The sequence below is a fragment of the Sprattus sprattus genome (genome assembly GCF_963457725.1).
Source record: "Sprattus sprattus genome assembly, chromosome: 5".
Classification (NCBI taxonomy): domain Eukaryota; kingdom Metazoa; phylum Chordata; class Actinopteri; order Clupeiformes; family Clupeidae; genus Sprattus; species Sprattus sprattus.
Window position 1 is genome coordinate 3,884,561 of NC_137924.1, and position 13,302 is coordinate 3,897,862.

Sequence of the window (13,302 nt, forward strand, 5' to 3'; positions counted from 1 at the left end):
GAGATAAATATTGGAACCCAGGGCAAAAACAAGGTGGGCAAACACAGCAAGGTTAACTACACATCAAAGTCGAAACTAAACAAGAGGCTAGAACTTTCCAAAAAACTTACGAAAAACCTCAAGGTTGATTTCAGCATGCTTGAACGACTGCAACTGGATACAAGAAAACTCTAGGACCAGAACTCACAACCAGAGACACAGTCATGAGCATGATAAATACCTGAGTAGTTGGTCACATGATTCACTGAGGAGCAGGTAAAACAGAAAAAGGCGGGAAAACAAACAAAGGCGAGGAAAAGTAGCAGGTGAGTCTCTGGATTTCAAACAATGTCCCAAATAATAATCTGGATTGTAGAGGCATCATCTGTAAACAACGCCCCCGCACCTAAATTGTAACTAGAAGGCCATCTGTGTTTTCCAACTGTAAGATTCCGGCCTTCACTTCAAGTCGTACAAATTTAACTTCCAAGCGAGAACAGAACAGTCATGAGCTATATGAGAACATACAAGCACATTCATTCTTTAATGAACAAGAGGCTCACTGAAGAGAAGCAACTTCTCATATCACCAGTAATTGTGTTGGTTACAGGATGTAAGAATCATATATCCTTCTCTCATTCATGTCCCCTCATTCATTTAATTCCTCCTGTGCTTCAGTAAAGTCTCTATTGGCTCTCTTCACTTTAACCTGATTTGGGAACTTAAATCTTCTGGAATCTGAGCTCCGAACAGAACCAGCTCTAGAACTCAAAGATCCAATTCCAGAACTTTGGGAAGAAGCTGTAGACCTCACTAATCCACGGCGAGAGCTGATGTCATATCCTGTCTGTGATCTGAGGGAGCTGTATGCAGAGCTGGTGAAAGACCAACGGTCAGAGTCTTCCCTGGATTCTCCACTCACTATGAAACAGGACAAATGTCAGTGAAGAAGACTGATCATAATGAAACATGTACAGATCAATAATAAAGATAACTCAAGAGGATAACAGAACACAATGGGCCTCATTCTCGAACATTTTCTGAAGTTTCTTACGGACTTCGGAAAACTAACGTAGAAAACAAACTCTGCCAGATTCATGAACGCCTGAAGGCAGAAGTGTTCTGAGCTGCGCTCCCCCGTAAGGGGTTTCTTAAATTGAAAGCGTGTTCTCATGCACCTGGATTTGCATACATAAACGCCCCGCCAGTTCTTATAAGGCCACGCGACCTAAGTGACCTGTGCAGTCGGAATCGACTGATTCCACACGAAAGCAACTAATAAGCGATTCATGTCAAAGCGGAAAGCATGCACAGGTCAAGTAAACGCAGATCTTACTTCACCAGTGCAGAGGTGGAGGTACTGTTGCAGGATGTAGATGTGTCCATTCTATTCCACAATGGTTAAATCAACGAGATTGAGTTCAGCGCTTATTTATTTATTCACTTACATTTGCAGTGTTCGTGTAGTCCTTTTATTTATTTGATCACAATGCCTTGTAGAATCATAACTATAAATGTGAAACATAATTGTTAATGGTACAAATATTCTCATATTTATTATTAAAATAATAATTTAAATCCAAGGATGTCTGTAGAGTTGATGTGAATGCAATCACCAACGATTTCTCACCAATTCAGCCCTTAACACTTCTAACACAGAGCGGCCAGGTGGGGCATCTTGTATTTTTTTTTTTGAGGAATCGCATTTGAGAAAACTTTGGCCGATTTACGACTGCTATTTTGCTTTCTGAAAGTCTTGTGAAGTTCAGAACAAATCCCAGATGAGAAAACTTTCATGAATACCTGAACTGAGAATGAGGCCCACTGTTCTGCATACAGTGCTGTGTAAACATCTTGAGTCTCCTCTGAATTCTGTGTTTTTCATTTGCAAATCCACGTACCTGCCAACGTCTAGTGCCAAAATACAATCACAGAGTATGATGTATGATAATGAATAGTTTATGTTTTGAAATATTTTATATTGTATACTTGTTCTTGATACTGTCCAGGTTTAATCAATGATGTTGTGTGAAACGATAGTTACTATCTGCCCATATACAGTTCATCACTATTTGGATTTCATGATATAAGATGAAGTGCTGTCTTTTTCCTGCAGTTAAATATTTTAAGATTCCCCAAACTTTAAATTTTGACTTGTTTTTGTGTGTGCTCTACACAGACCCAGAGACCATGGACACAAAGCCAAAGACCAGAGCTAGGAAGATTTTTCCCAGAATGCTAACAACAGATTTAAAAATATTTCCAATGAGATCCTCTAATAGCCTGACGATGTCATACTCATAATTCTAGTCAGAATATGTGTCTGAGACCGGACCACTGGGCTGTGATTATGGGGCGTGTTTCAACGAACCAGGAAAGAAAATTCCTCTTCGCTGAATTGGATACCTAGAACCAATCAGAGCAACGTAGTAGGCTATTATTAGGATAGATTAACTTTTACCTGATCCCGTAGGAAGGACGGCAAAAACATCTTTTCAATCGACAAATGCCTTGATCGCGTTTCTCTGTTCCTCTTTCAAAATGAATGCACTGTCAATATCTGTTGAGATATGCCTGCTCACGTTACTTAATTAGCACTCAAGGCTAGAAGCTACCATTGGTTTCAATGTTTTTTTTGTCTACGCTGTTAGCATAACCTTTCAATAATGGTCTAGAGTGCTTAAGTTAAAACCTACAATCCTAGGCAACATTGGTGTTGCGTATACACAACTAACCGAGTCAATGTAGACATAAAAAAAGTCGTGTAGATAGCTTAAATCATATCAAATATGTCCCACTAAGCTCCCGAGACGGCGCCATCTTTGTTCGATGTATACCGGTATTCTATCTATCATCAGGTCATCTGTCCATCAACGTATAAAGCCCGCCCTTACAATTTGATTGGTTTAGATTGCTTTCTCAACATTTTTGAAACGTTTAAACCCTCCCAACTAGCTCGATTCCAGACTGAATCTCCCAGACCAAAAATGTTGTGGGCAGAGTTCAGGCTGGTATCCAGGCTAATCCTCTAACAAAACAGGCCCAAAAAGTTTGTCTAAACTGTTTGCTTACTGCTTGGTGGAAGGAACTCAAAGCTGCTTGCTTTCTTTAAATTAGTTGCCAGTTGTCCCTCTGGTCCTGTTTGTGATCTGAAGGAGCTGTATGCAGATCTACTGGGAGGCCAATGGTCAGAGTGTCCCCTGGATTCTCCACTCACTATAAAAGAGTACAAATGTCAGTGAAGAAGACTGATGCTGATAAAACATGTACAGAACCATAATAAAGATAAAACAAGGGGATAGCAGAGCACAATGTTCTGCATAAAGTGTAAGCATCTTGAGTCTCGCCTAGGCTCCGGGTTTTTCATTTACAAATCCACATACATGCCAACATCTAGTGTCAAAATACAGTCATCAAGAATGACCTATGATAATTAATTAAGGTTTTGAAGTGTTTTTCTACTGTATACATGTTCTTGATACTGTGCAGGTTTAATCAATGATGTCGTGTGAAACTTTAGTAACTATGCCGTAGCCTATACCCTTCAGCCTGATCAGTGTGTGCATACTTAACATGTTATACTAGAGATGCTCACAAGATTTTCTTTTGCCAGCAGCAGCTATTTCATTTAATCAAGAGCCATATAATACGTAGCCTTAAACCTGGACATTTTTGGTTTATGTTTCCTTATGTTTTAGAAAAAAAACAATGAAAATATTTTCAGTTTAACACTAATTGTGCGAGGCACTGATTGGTTAAATATTGGAAGCAGAAACACACTTTTCTGTTCAATAAATACTTCTGTTGCTGAACAAGTGTGACAGGCAAACAATCACTCCTCTTCTCAATATATTTAGAAAACTAAAATCTAATCAAGTTAACCTCTCGTAGTTACACAGCTAGTAGCAAGCTAAGGTAAGACAGCTGATGCTGAGCTAAAGATGTTTGCTAACCATCCATAGGCGCTAGCATTAACTGCTACATTACAAAGTGACGGACTCATCTGGGTGATCAAGATTCCCAAAACCTTTCATTTTGACTTAATCTTTGTTTTTTTGTGTGTGTTCTACGCACACCCAATTCCATGGACACAAAGCCACAGACCAGCGCCAAGAATATTTTTTTTTTTACAGAAGGCTAACAACAGATATTAAAATAATACTCTTTAGGTCCTCTAACATACAGGCCCAATAACAGTCTGTCTGCTTAACTATTGATTTGGGTCTCAGTATCAGGTTATTAGGTGCTCTGTAAATAACTTCAAAACACAGAAATGTTCAAACACAACAACACAACTTAGAACTTGAACACAACATGAAACTAACTCACAAACATAAATATCTGTACAGAAGTACCATACCATGTCCAGTCAAATAAATCCCCAGTATATTACTGACCTAGAAATAACCCACCCCCACAAATCTCTGTTTACAAATAACCTGTTTACTTTTCCTCAGATGAACCACTTAAAAAGTTTGTGTGAACTGTTTGCTTACTGCTTGGTGGAAGAAATTCAAAGCTGCTTGCTTTCTTTAAATGAGGTGTCAGTCGTCCCTCTGGTCCTGTCAGTGATCTGAGGGAGCTGTGTGCAGAGCTGGTGACAGACCAGCGGCCAGATTCTTCTCCACTCACTATGAAACAGGACAAATGTCAGTGAAGAACATAATGAAACATGAACGATGGTGGCCGAGATGTGCAAACCAACATTACAAAATCTGAAACATTTTTACAAAACTTGAGACAAATTTACATGTTTACATATCATAAAACATAAATTACATTACCAAAACACATTTACAAGTCTGGAAACAAATTTACATTTTAGAAAACAAATTAACAAGACACAAAACACTTTTACAAGTCCCGAAACTAATTTACAAGTTGTGAAACACATTTACAAATGTCATTAACCGGAAAGGGAAGTATAGGGGAAGCACTCAATTTGAGTTGATGGAGTTCATGGTGACCCAAGATGGACAGCGATAGAGTGGTATTTTGCCGGTTAGTTACTATGCTGTAGCCTACCCTTCAGCATGATCAGTGTTTGCATGTTTAACATGTTAAAGAGATCCTCACATGTCTTTTTTGCCAGCAGCAGCTATTTCATTTGATCAAGAGCCATATAATAAGTAGCCTTAAACAGTACGATTTTTGGTATATGTTTTTTTAATGTTTTAGAAAAAAAACAATACAAATATTTTCAGTTTAACACTAATGGTATGATGCACGGCTCGGTTAAATATTGGAAGCAGAAACACACTTTTCTGTTCAATAAATACTTCTGTTGCTGAACAAGAGTGACAGGCAAACAGTCACTAATCCTCTCAAAATATTTAGAGAACAGTAATCTCTTCTCACTAGGGCAAGAAAAAGGGAGGTTGCCCTTTAAGAGACGTTGACATCCCTGCCGCAATGGTTGGTTCCGTGCTCCCCTATGTTATTGGTGGGGTCCAAATTGGCCCAATTGAGGCCAAGTGGCTGCCCCATTTAAGAGGTGTCTCATTTTCATGAGGGAGAACTTTGGAGAGGCAAGAAGCACGTTCTTCCCCATCTTCACCACTGAGTCCAGAAGCCCACATTCCAATAACGTGGGGTGACCGCCTCGGTCCCTCACACTCCCTAAGTTACACAGCTAGTAGCAAGCCAAGGTTAGATAGCTGATGCTGAGCAACATATGTTTGCTAACCATCCATAAGCGCTAGCATTAACTTTAACATTACCAAGTGACTGACTCATCTGGGTGCGTTTTCAGGTGACTGATTATTAGGTATATCCGGCTTCCTTCATGTTGATACCGCACAGGTACATTTAGTGATTATTTTGTTGTGGCCCTGTGTGAAGTATTATACGGGTTGGGAAGGTTATTTTAAATATTCTAATTATTTCATCAAACTAATGTAGCTTATTTTATGTGATTACTTTTTGATTGGCAGACGAGAGGCAGTCCAAATTCAAACAAGAGAACAAATCAAAAACAACGCTCAGAATTTGAGCACATACTGCCAAATGAAAAGAGCCTGTGTAAATGGTGAAAATATGTATACAGCAGAACGTACTATTATTAGTAATACTACTATTTTTGAACGTTTACAGAAAACCATTGAGTGAGTGAGTTAAAATGGTTTGCTTACTGCTTGGTGGAAGAAATTCAAAGCTGCTTGCTTTCTTTAAATGAGTTGCCAGTCGTCCCTCTGGTCCTGTCTGTGTGCAGTGTGCAGAGTCTCTGCTGGATTTTCCACTCTCTATGAAACAGGACAAATGTAAGTGAAGAAGACTGATCATAATGAAACATGTACAGATCAATTATAAAGATAACACAAGAGGATAACAGAACACATTGATCTGCATTGAGTGCTGTGTAAGCATCTTCAGTCTTCTCTGTGTTTTTAATTTGCACATCCACACACCTGTCAACATCTAATGTCAAAATACAGTCATAGAGAATGACGTATGATAATTAAGGTTTTGAAGTGTTTTATTATGTATACTGAAATAACCCACCCCCACAAATCTCTGTTTACAAATAATCTGTTTACTTTTCTCAGATGAACCACTTAAAGGTTTGTCTGAACTGTTTGCTTACTGCTTGGTGGATGGAAAACAAAGCCTGCTTTCTTCAAAATAGGTGCCAGTCGTTCCAGTGGTCCTCTCTGTGATCTGAAAGAGCTGTTTGCAGAGCTGATGAAAGGCCAGCGGTCAGAGAGGGAGTCTGCAGTCATTGACAAAATAGTGAGAAGTTATATGTGAGTTATACAATGAGTTATACATGCAAACACAAACGTGTCCTGGCATTAAAACAATGATAAGGTTGTTTTTGAAAAGAGTGATATGATTATGTGGTTTATGAGCCCCTCAGGGGTGGTAGGTTTTAGTTCAGTTTTACTGAGATAATGGTTGTTGATTGGAGTTACTCACCAATCTCATAATGTTGTCCTCTGTTTCCTGCCACCATCTCTTCTATCTTCTCCATCAGCTGTGTGACCTGCATGTGATCTTCTCCATTCTGATTGTTGAGGACATGATATCTGTTCCCACATTTCTCTACCAACCACTGCAGACTCTCTCCTTCACTCTCAATGAGCTGCTCAATGGGTGTGTCTCCCAGCCAGTCTCCATAGGTGAACAGCACTATAGTGTGACTCCACACTCTCTCACTGAGAAGCTCCAGGTGTTCCTGTAGGGATCTTTTGTTTGTTTCAACAAATGAGTTTCCAACAGGTATGACCAGCAGCAGAGCGTGGGGTCCAGGAGGACACAGAGACACACTGAGCTCAATCTCATTTTTAGTCAGTTCAGGAGTTTCCTCTAACTGATGATTAATCCACCATCCTGGAGCCTCCACCACAGTGACCTGCCTCCCTGCTACTTGTCCCTGTCTCTTAACACACTGAGCTGTTCTCCCTACAGTATCAAACTCCTCTCTGCCCAGGATGGTGTTTCCTGATGAACTCCTGCCAGCTGTTTTGTATCCCAGCAGCACAATCCTCAACTCTGACAGATGATGGCCTTCACCTGAGAAGTAAAAGTACAATAAGATTTAGTTACAAATATCAATGAGAGTACACATGTATTAAATGTTGAATTTAGCACAATTGTTACGAGCAACAGGACAACGTAACATGACAATGTGACATTAGACCCCACAGAATTTAGTGACACACGAGAAATGTAGAAGTTTAAGGATGAAGGGTAACCAAGGTAACATAGCGTTGTGGCTACAACAAAAAAGCAGAAAATAAAGGAAGGGCCTCATTCTTTCCTGCTGTGGTCTGAGCAGCTCTCCTGACTCCCTAGAAAATACATGATGTGAGTTTTCCCATTCTGCTTTTCTCCCTACTCTTTCTGAACCCAAACTAAACATGATGCAAATAAGCTCCTGCCAACGCTAGAAGTCAAAACATTTACAAAACAAAGTGTTTCCATCTCCCTGTGTTGGGGAAACTAACACAGTCTTAGTTAACACAACAAACAAACAACACATAGAATTTAAACTAAAGGATTGCCCACTGTGTCAGCCTGGAGGAATTGAGAGAGAGCACCATCTTTACACCAATCCTCAAAACCATCACGGCACCACACTCCATATACAGGGAACACACACACACAAGGGAGCGACACACAAACACACTCCACATACAGGGAACTCACACACGAGGGAGAGACACACACACAACTACAATGGGGAGACACAAATAGACACTTCACATACAGGGAACACACAAACACAAGGGAGACACACACACACTCCACATACAGGGAACACACACACACACGCACACACTTCACCTACAAGGGACATAGACACACACAAGGGGAAGATACACTTGCACACCACCTACAGGGAACACAAAGACAAATACACACACATACACACAATCCATCTTCAGTGAACACACACACACACACAAGATAGAGACTGAAACATACACACTACCTACAGGGAACCCACACACACACAAAACGAAGAGACCACAGTGTGAGAAGAATGTAAACTTCTTCTGCTTGTTTGTCAAAGCTAGAACTCCTAGTGATGAAGAGTCCTGTGACTTTAACCAGATATGTTTACCCAAAATATTTGTAGCTGTGGAAAAATGGCAAACATACTTTTGGTTGGAGATCTTCAAGAATGGATGTTTAATAAGGCTCTTAACTCACCCATTAGTGATCTGAGGGATTCTCTCTCTATATTCACCTTCATCATCCTCTCTCTCACTCTCTCTTCATCTCTCCTCCTCTTCTCCTCCATTATTTCTCTTCTGTGTCTCTCCATCTCATAATGCCATCCTATGTTTCCTGCCACCATCTCTTCTATCTTCTCCATCAGCTGTGTAACCTGCATGTGATCTTCTCTCTTCTCATTGTTGAAGACATGATATCTGTTCCCACATTTCTCTACCAGCCACTGCAGACTCTCTCCTTCACTCTCAATGTGCTGCTCAATGGGTGTGTCTCCCAGCCAGTCTCCATAGGTGAACAGCACTATAGTGTGACTCCACACTCTCTCACTGAGAAGCTCCAGGTGTTCCTGTAGGGATCTTTTGTTTGTTTCAACAAATGAGTTTCCAACAGGTATGACCAGCAGCAGAGCGTGGGGTCCAGGAGGACACAGAGACACACTGAGCTCAATCTCAATTTTAGTCAGTTCAGGAGTTTCCTCTAACTGATGATTAATCCACCATCCTGGAGCCTCCACCACAGTGACCTGCCTCCCTGCTACTTGTCCCTGTCTCTTCACACAATGAGCTGTTCTCCCTACAGTATCAAACTCCTCTCTGCCCAGGATGGTGTTTCCTGATGAACTCCTGCCAGCTGTTTTGTATCCCAGCAGCACAATCCTCAAATCTGACAGATGATGGCCTTCACCTGAGAAGCAAAAGTTAAATTCAGTCAGTATATGTTTGACTTCTTACAAATTAGATTTGGTTACAAATATCAATGCAAGTGCTCATGTTTAAATGTTGAATTTAGCTCAATTGTTACAACGTAACAGGACAATTTGACATTAGACCCCACAGAATTTAGTGACACACAAGAAATGTAGAAGTTTAAGGATGAAGGGTAACCAAGGTAACAGAGCGTGGTTGCTACAACAAAAAAACAGAAAATAAAGGAAGGGCCTCATTCTCTCCTGCTGTGGTCTGAGCAGCTCTCCTGACTCCCTAGAACATACCTAATATACGGAACATATGATGTGAGTTTTCCCATTCTGCTGTTCTCCCTACTCTTTCTGAACCCTAACTAAACGTGATGCAAATAAGCTCCTGCCAACGCTAGAAGTCAAAACATTTACAAAACAAAGTGTTTCCATCTCCCTGTGTTGGGGAAACTAACACAGAATTAGTTAACACAACAAACAAACAACACATAGAATTTAAACTAAAGGATTGCCCACTGTGTCAGCCTGGAGGAAGTGAGAGAGAGCACCATCTTCACGGTGCAAACCCATGACAGCGACGCGACCAAGTTAAATCGCTTTGAGTGGGCGTGGTGTAGCGTGTGAAAATAGCATAAACAACAAACCGATCCCACAGTCCTACAATTTGCAAACCGTCAAAGATGACACCAAACAATCTCATTGGCCGCTGCCGGGAAAAATCGCTCCTCATTTGCATACGTTTCAACATGTTCGAATTTTCATCGGTCGCGCCGCCCAAATCGCTGTTCTACGTCACAATGGATTGGCTCCCGTTGAAATGCATTGGGTTTGGAAATCGCGTCGCTCAAAACGGTGTCATGGGTTTGCACCGTTACACCAATCCTCAAAACCATCACGGCACCACACTCCTCATACAGGTATCCCACACACACTCCACATACAGAGAACTCACGCACGAGGGAGAGACACACACACAAATACAATGGCGAGGCACACATACCCATTCACATACAGGGAACACACAAACACAAAGGAGACACACACACACTCCACATACAGGACACACACACACACACACACACACACACACACACACTCCATCTACAAGGGAAATAGACACACACAAGGGAAAGATACACTTGCACGCCACCTACAGGGAACACAAACACACAAGGGCAACACACACACACATGGGGGAGTCAGACACACACACAGCACCTACAGGGAACACAGCGAGACACACACACACACACAAACACATACACACACTCCACCTACAGTGAACACACACATGCTCCCCCTACAGGGAACACACACACACAAGATAGAGACTGAAACATACACACTACCTACAGGGAACCCACACACACACAAAACGAAGAGACCACAGTGTGTTAAGAATGTAAACTTCTTCTGCTTGTTTGTCAAAGCTAGAACTCCTAGTGATGAAGAGTCCTGTGACTTTAACCAGATATTTTTACCCAAAATATTTGTATCTGTGGAAAAATGGCAAACATACTTTTGGTTGGAGATCTTCAAGAATGGATGTTTAATCAGTCTCTTAACTCACCCACCAGTGATCTGAGGGATTCTCTCTCCATCTTGACCTTCATCATCCTCTCTTTCACTCTCTCTTCATCTCTCCTCCTCTTCTCCTCCAATATTTCTATTCTCTGTCTCTCCATCTCGTAATGGTGACCTCTGTTTCCTGCCACCATCTCTTCTATCTTCTCCATCAGCTGTGTAACTTGCATGTGATCTTCTCTCTTCTGATTGTTGAGGACATGATATCTGTTCCCACATTTCTCTACCAGCCACTGCAGACTCTCTCCTTCACTCTCAATGTACTGCTCAATGGGTGTGTCTCCCAGCCAGTCTCCATAGGTGAACAGCACTATAGTGTGACTCCACACTCTCTCACTGAGAAGCTCCAGGTGTTCCTGTAGGGATCTTTTGTTTGTTTCAACAAATGAGTTTCCAACAGGTATGACCAGCAGCAGAGCGTGGGGTCCAGGAGGACACAGAGACACACTGAGCTCAATCTCATTTTTAGTCAGTTTAGGAGTTTCCTCTAACTGATGATTAATCCACCATCCTGGAGCCTCCACCACAGTGACCTGCCTCCCTGCTACTTGTCCCTGTCTCTTCACACACTGAGCTGTTCTCACTACAGTATCAAACTCTTCTCTGCCCAGGATGGTGTTTCCTGATGAACTCTTCCCAGCATATATGTATCCCAGCAGCACAATCCTCAAATCTGAGAGAGGATGAACTTCACCTGAGAAGTAAAAGTACAATTCAGTCAGATGTTTGACAAATTAGATTTGGTAACAAATATCAATGAGAGTACAATTTTGAAAATGCTGAATGTAGCACAACTGTTATGAGCAACAGGACAACGTAACATTAGACCCCACCCGGTTTAGTGACAGAAGAGAAATTTAGAAGTTTGACGATGAAGGGTAACAAAGGTAACAGAGTGTGTTAGGTACAACAAAAAAGCAGAGAACAAAGGAAGGGCCTCATTATTTCCTGCTGTGTTCTGAGCAGCTCTCCTGACTCCCTAGAACATGCAGTACATGATGTGAGTTTTCACAGTCTGCTTTTCTCCCTACTCTGCCTAAACCCAAACTAAACATGAATAAATAAGCTCCCGCCAACACTAGATGTCAAAAACATTAACTGAAACAGTTTATGTGTTTTCATCTCCCTGTGCTGGGGTAACTAAGAGACACACTGAGCTCCTCTTTGGTCAGTTAAGGAGTTTCCTGATGAACCAGATGATACAGATATTTTATTCTCAAGCAGCACAATCCTGAAGTATGACCGATTATGTCTTTTTCCTGTGTACAAAGTACACAATTGTCATTACATCAAAGTACATAAGATGAAGTAATACCTCAGTTGATTTTGGGAGAATGTTGATGGTTTGAACATTGAACACCAAGCACTAGTGATGCAATTCCAGTTTCTTACAAACAGTCATTTTCTATCACTACTCTTGTGAAATCTTATTTCCAGGACGTTTAGCTATGCCTCACAACTGAGGAGTAACCACAGCATGGAAATAGGGATCATGGCAGGATGCAGCCTATCCCCTCTGGCCTTCACCATGGCAATGGAGGTCATCATCTGAGCCTCCCGATGGGTAGTAGGAGGTCAGCAGCTCAAAGCTGGTCTTCGTCTCCCCCCCATCAGAGCGTACATGGATGATATGACCACACGCACAACAACCATGCCATGCACCAGACGACTGCTGAAAAGCTCCAGGAGAACATCGAGTGGGCCCGGGTGAGGATAAAGCCAAGTAAATCCAGGAGCATATCGGTTGTCAAGGGCAAGCTGTCAGAGCAGTGCTTTTTCATTGCCGAAGAACCCATACCAAAAGTGATGGACAAGCCAGTGAAGAGCTTAGGGCGCTGGTACGATGCCAACCTCAAGAACAAAGATCAGGTGGACCAGCTTAGGAAGGACACAATCTGCGGCCCTGAGAGTATCGACAAGTCCCTGCTTCCTGGCAGGTTGAAGCTCTGGTGCCTTTAATTCGGTCTTCTACCCCTTACCATATGAGGTCCCTTTCTCAAAGAGTTTGATCAGCTCGTTTGCCAAAAAGTGGCTGGGTCGTCCTAGGTGCTTCAGCAACATAGGGCTGTATGGAAGAGGAATTATGGAGCTGCCTGTCTCACAGAGGAATTCAAGGGTTCAAAAGTAAGGCTGGAGATGACACTGACAGAATCCTGTGAACCATGTGTAGCCCAATAAGCTCCTACTCTGGCAACCGGAAGGAAAAAGCGCAGCTACACAGCAGGCAAAGCCAGACCTAAGGCACCGTGACATTGTGGGCCTTGTGCAACAGGAAAGAGGGGGCTTTGGCCTCGGAGACCATCTTGGCACAGGGCAGCTCCATCTCAGCGCAGAGGTCTGGTCATTGAGGAGTTGCGCCAAGA

The 13,302-nt window shown here is 41.9% G+C and overlaps 1 protein-coding gene across 1 annotated transcript; it reads right to left on the reverse strand.

Annotated features, from left to right (window-relative positions):
* Positions 1-6,886: 6,886 nt before the first annotated feature.
* Positions 6,887-12,484, reverse strand: LOC308365597 (GTPase IMAP family member 8-like; the record flags this gene model as incomplete). The annotated part of the gene is made up of 5 exons (XM_080839064.1): positions 6,887-7,491; positions 8,312-8,314; positions 8,740-9,342; positions 10,926-11,633; positions 12,397-12,484. 5 exons carry the CDS (start codon positions 12,482-12,484, stop codon positions 6,887-6,889), a joined length of 2,007 nt encoding a protein of 668 aa, XP_080695190.1.
* Positions 12,485-13,302: the final 818 nt, after the last annotated feature.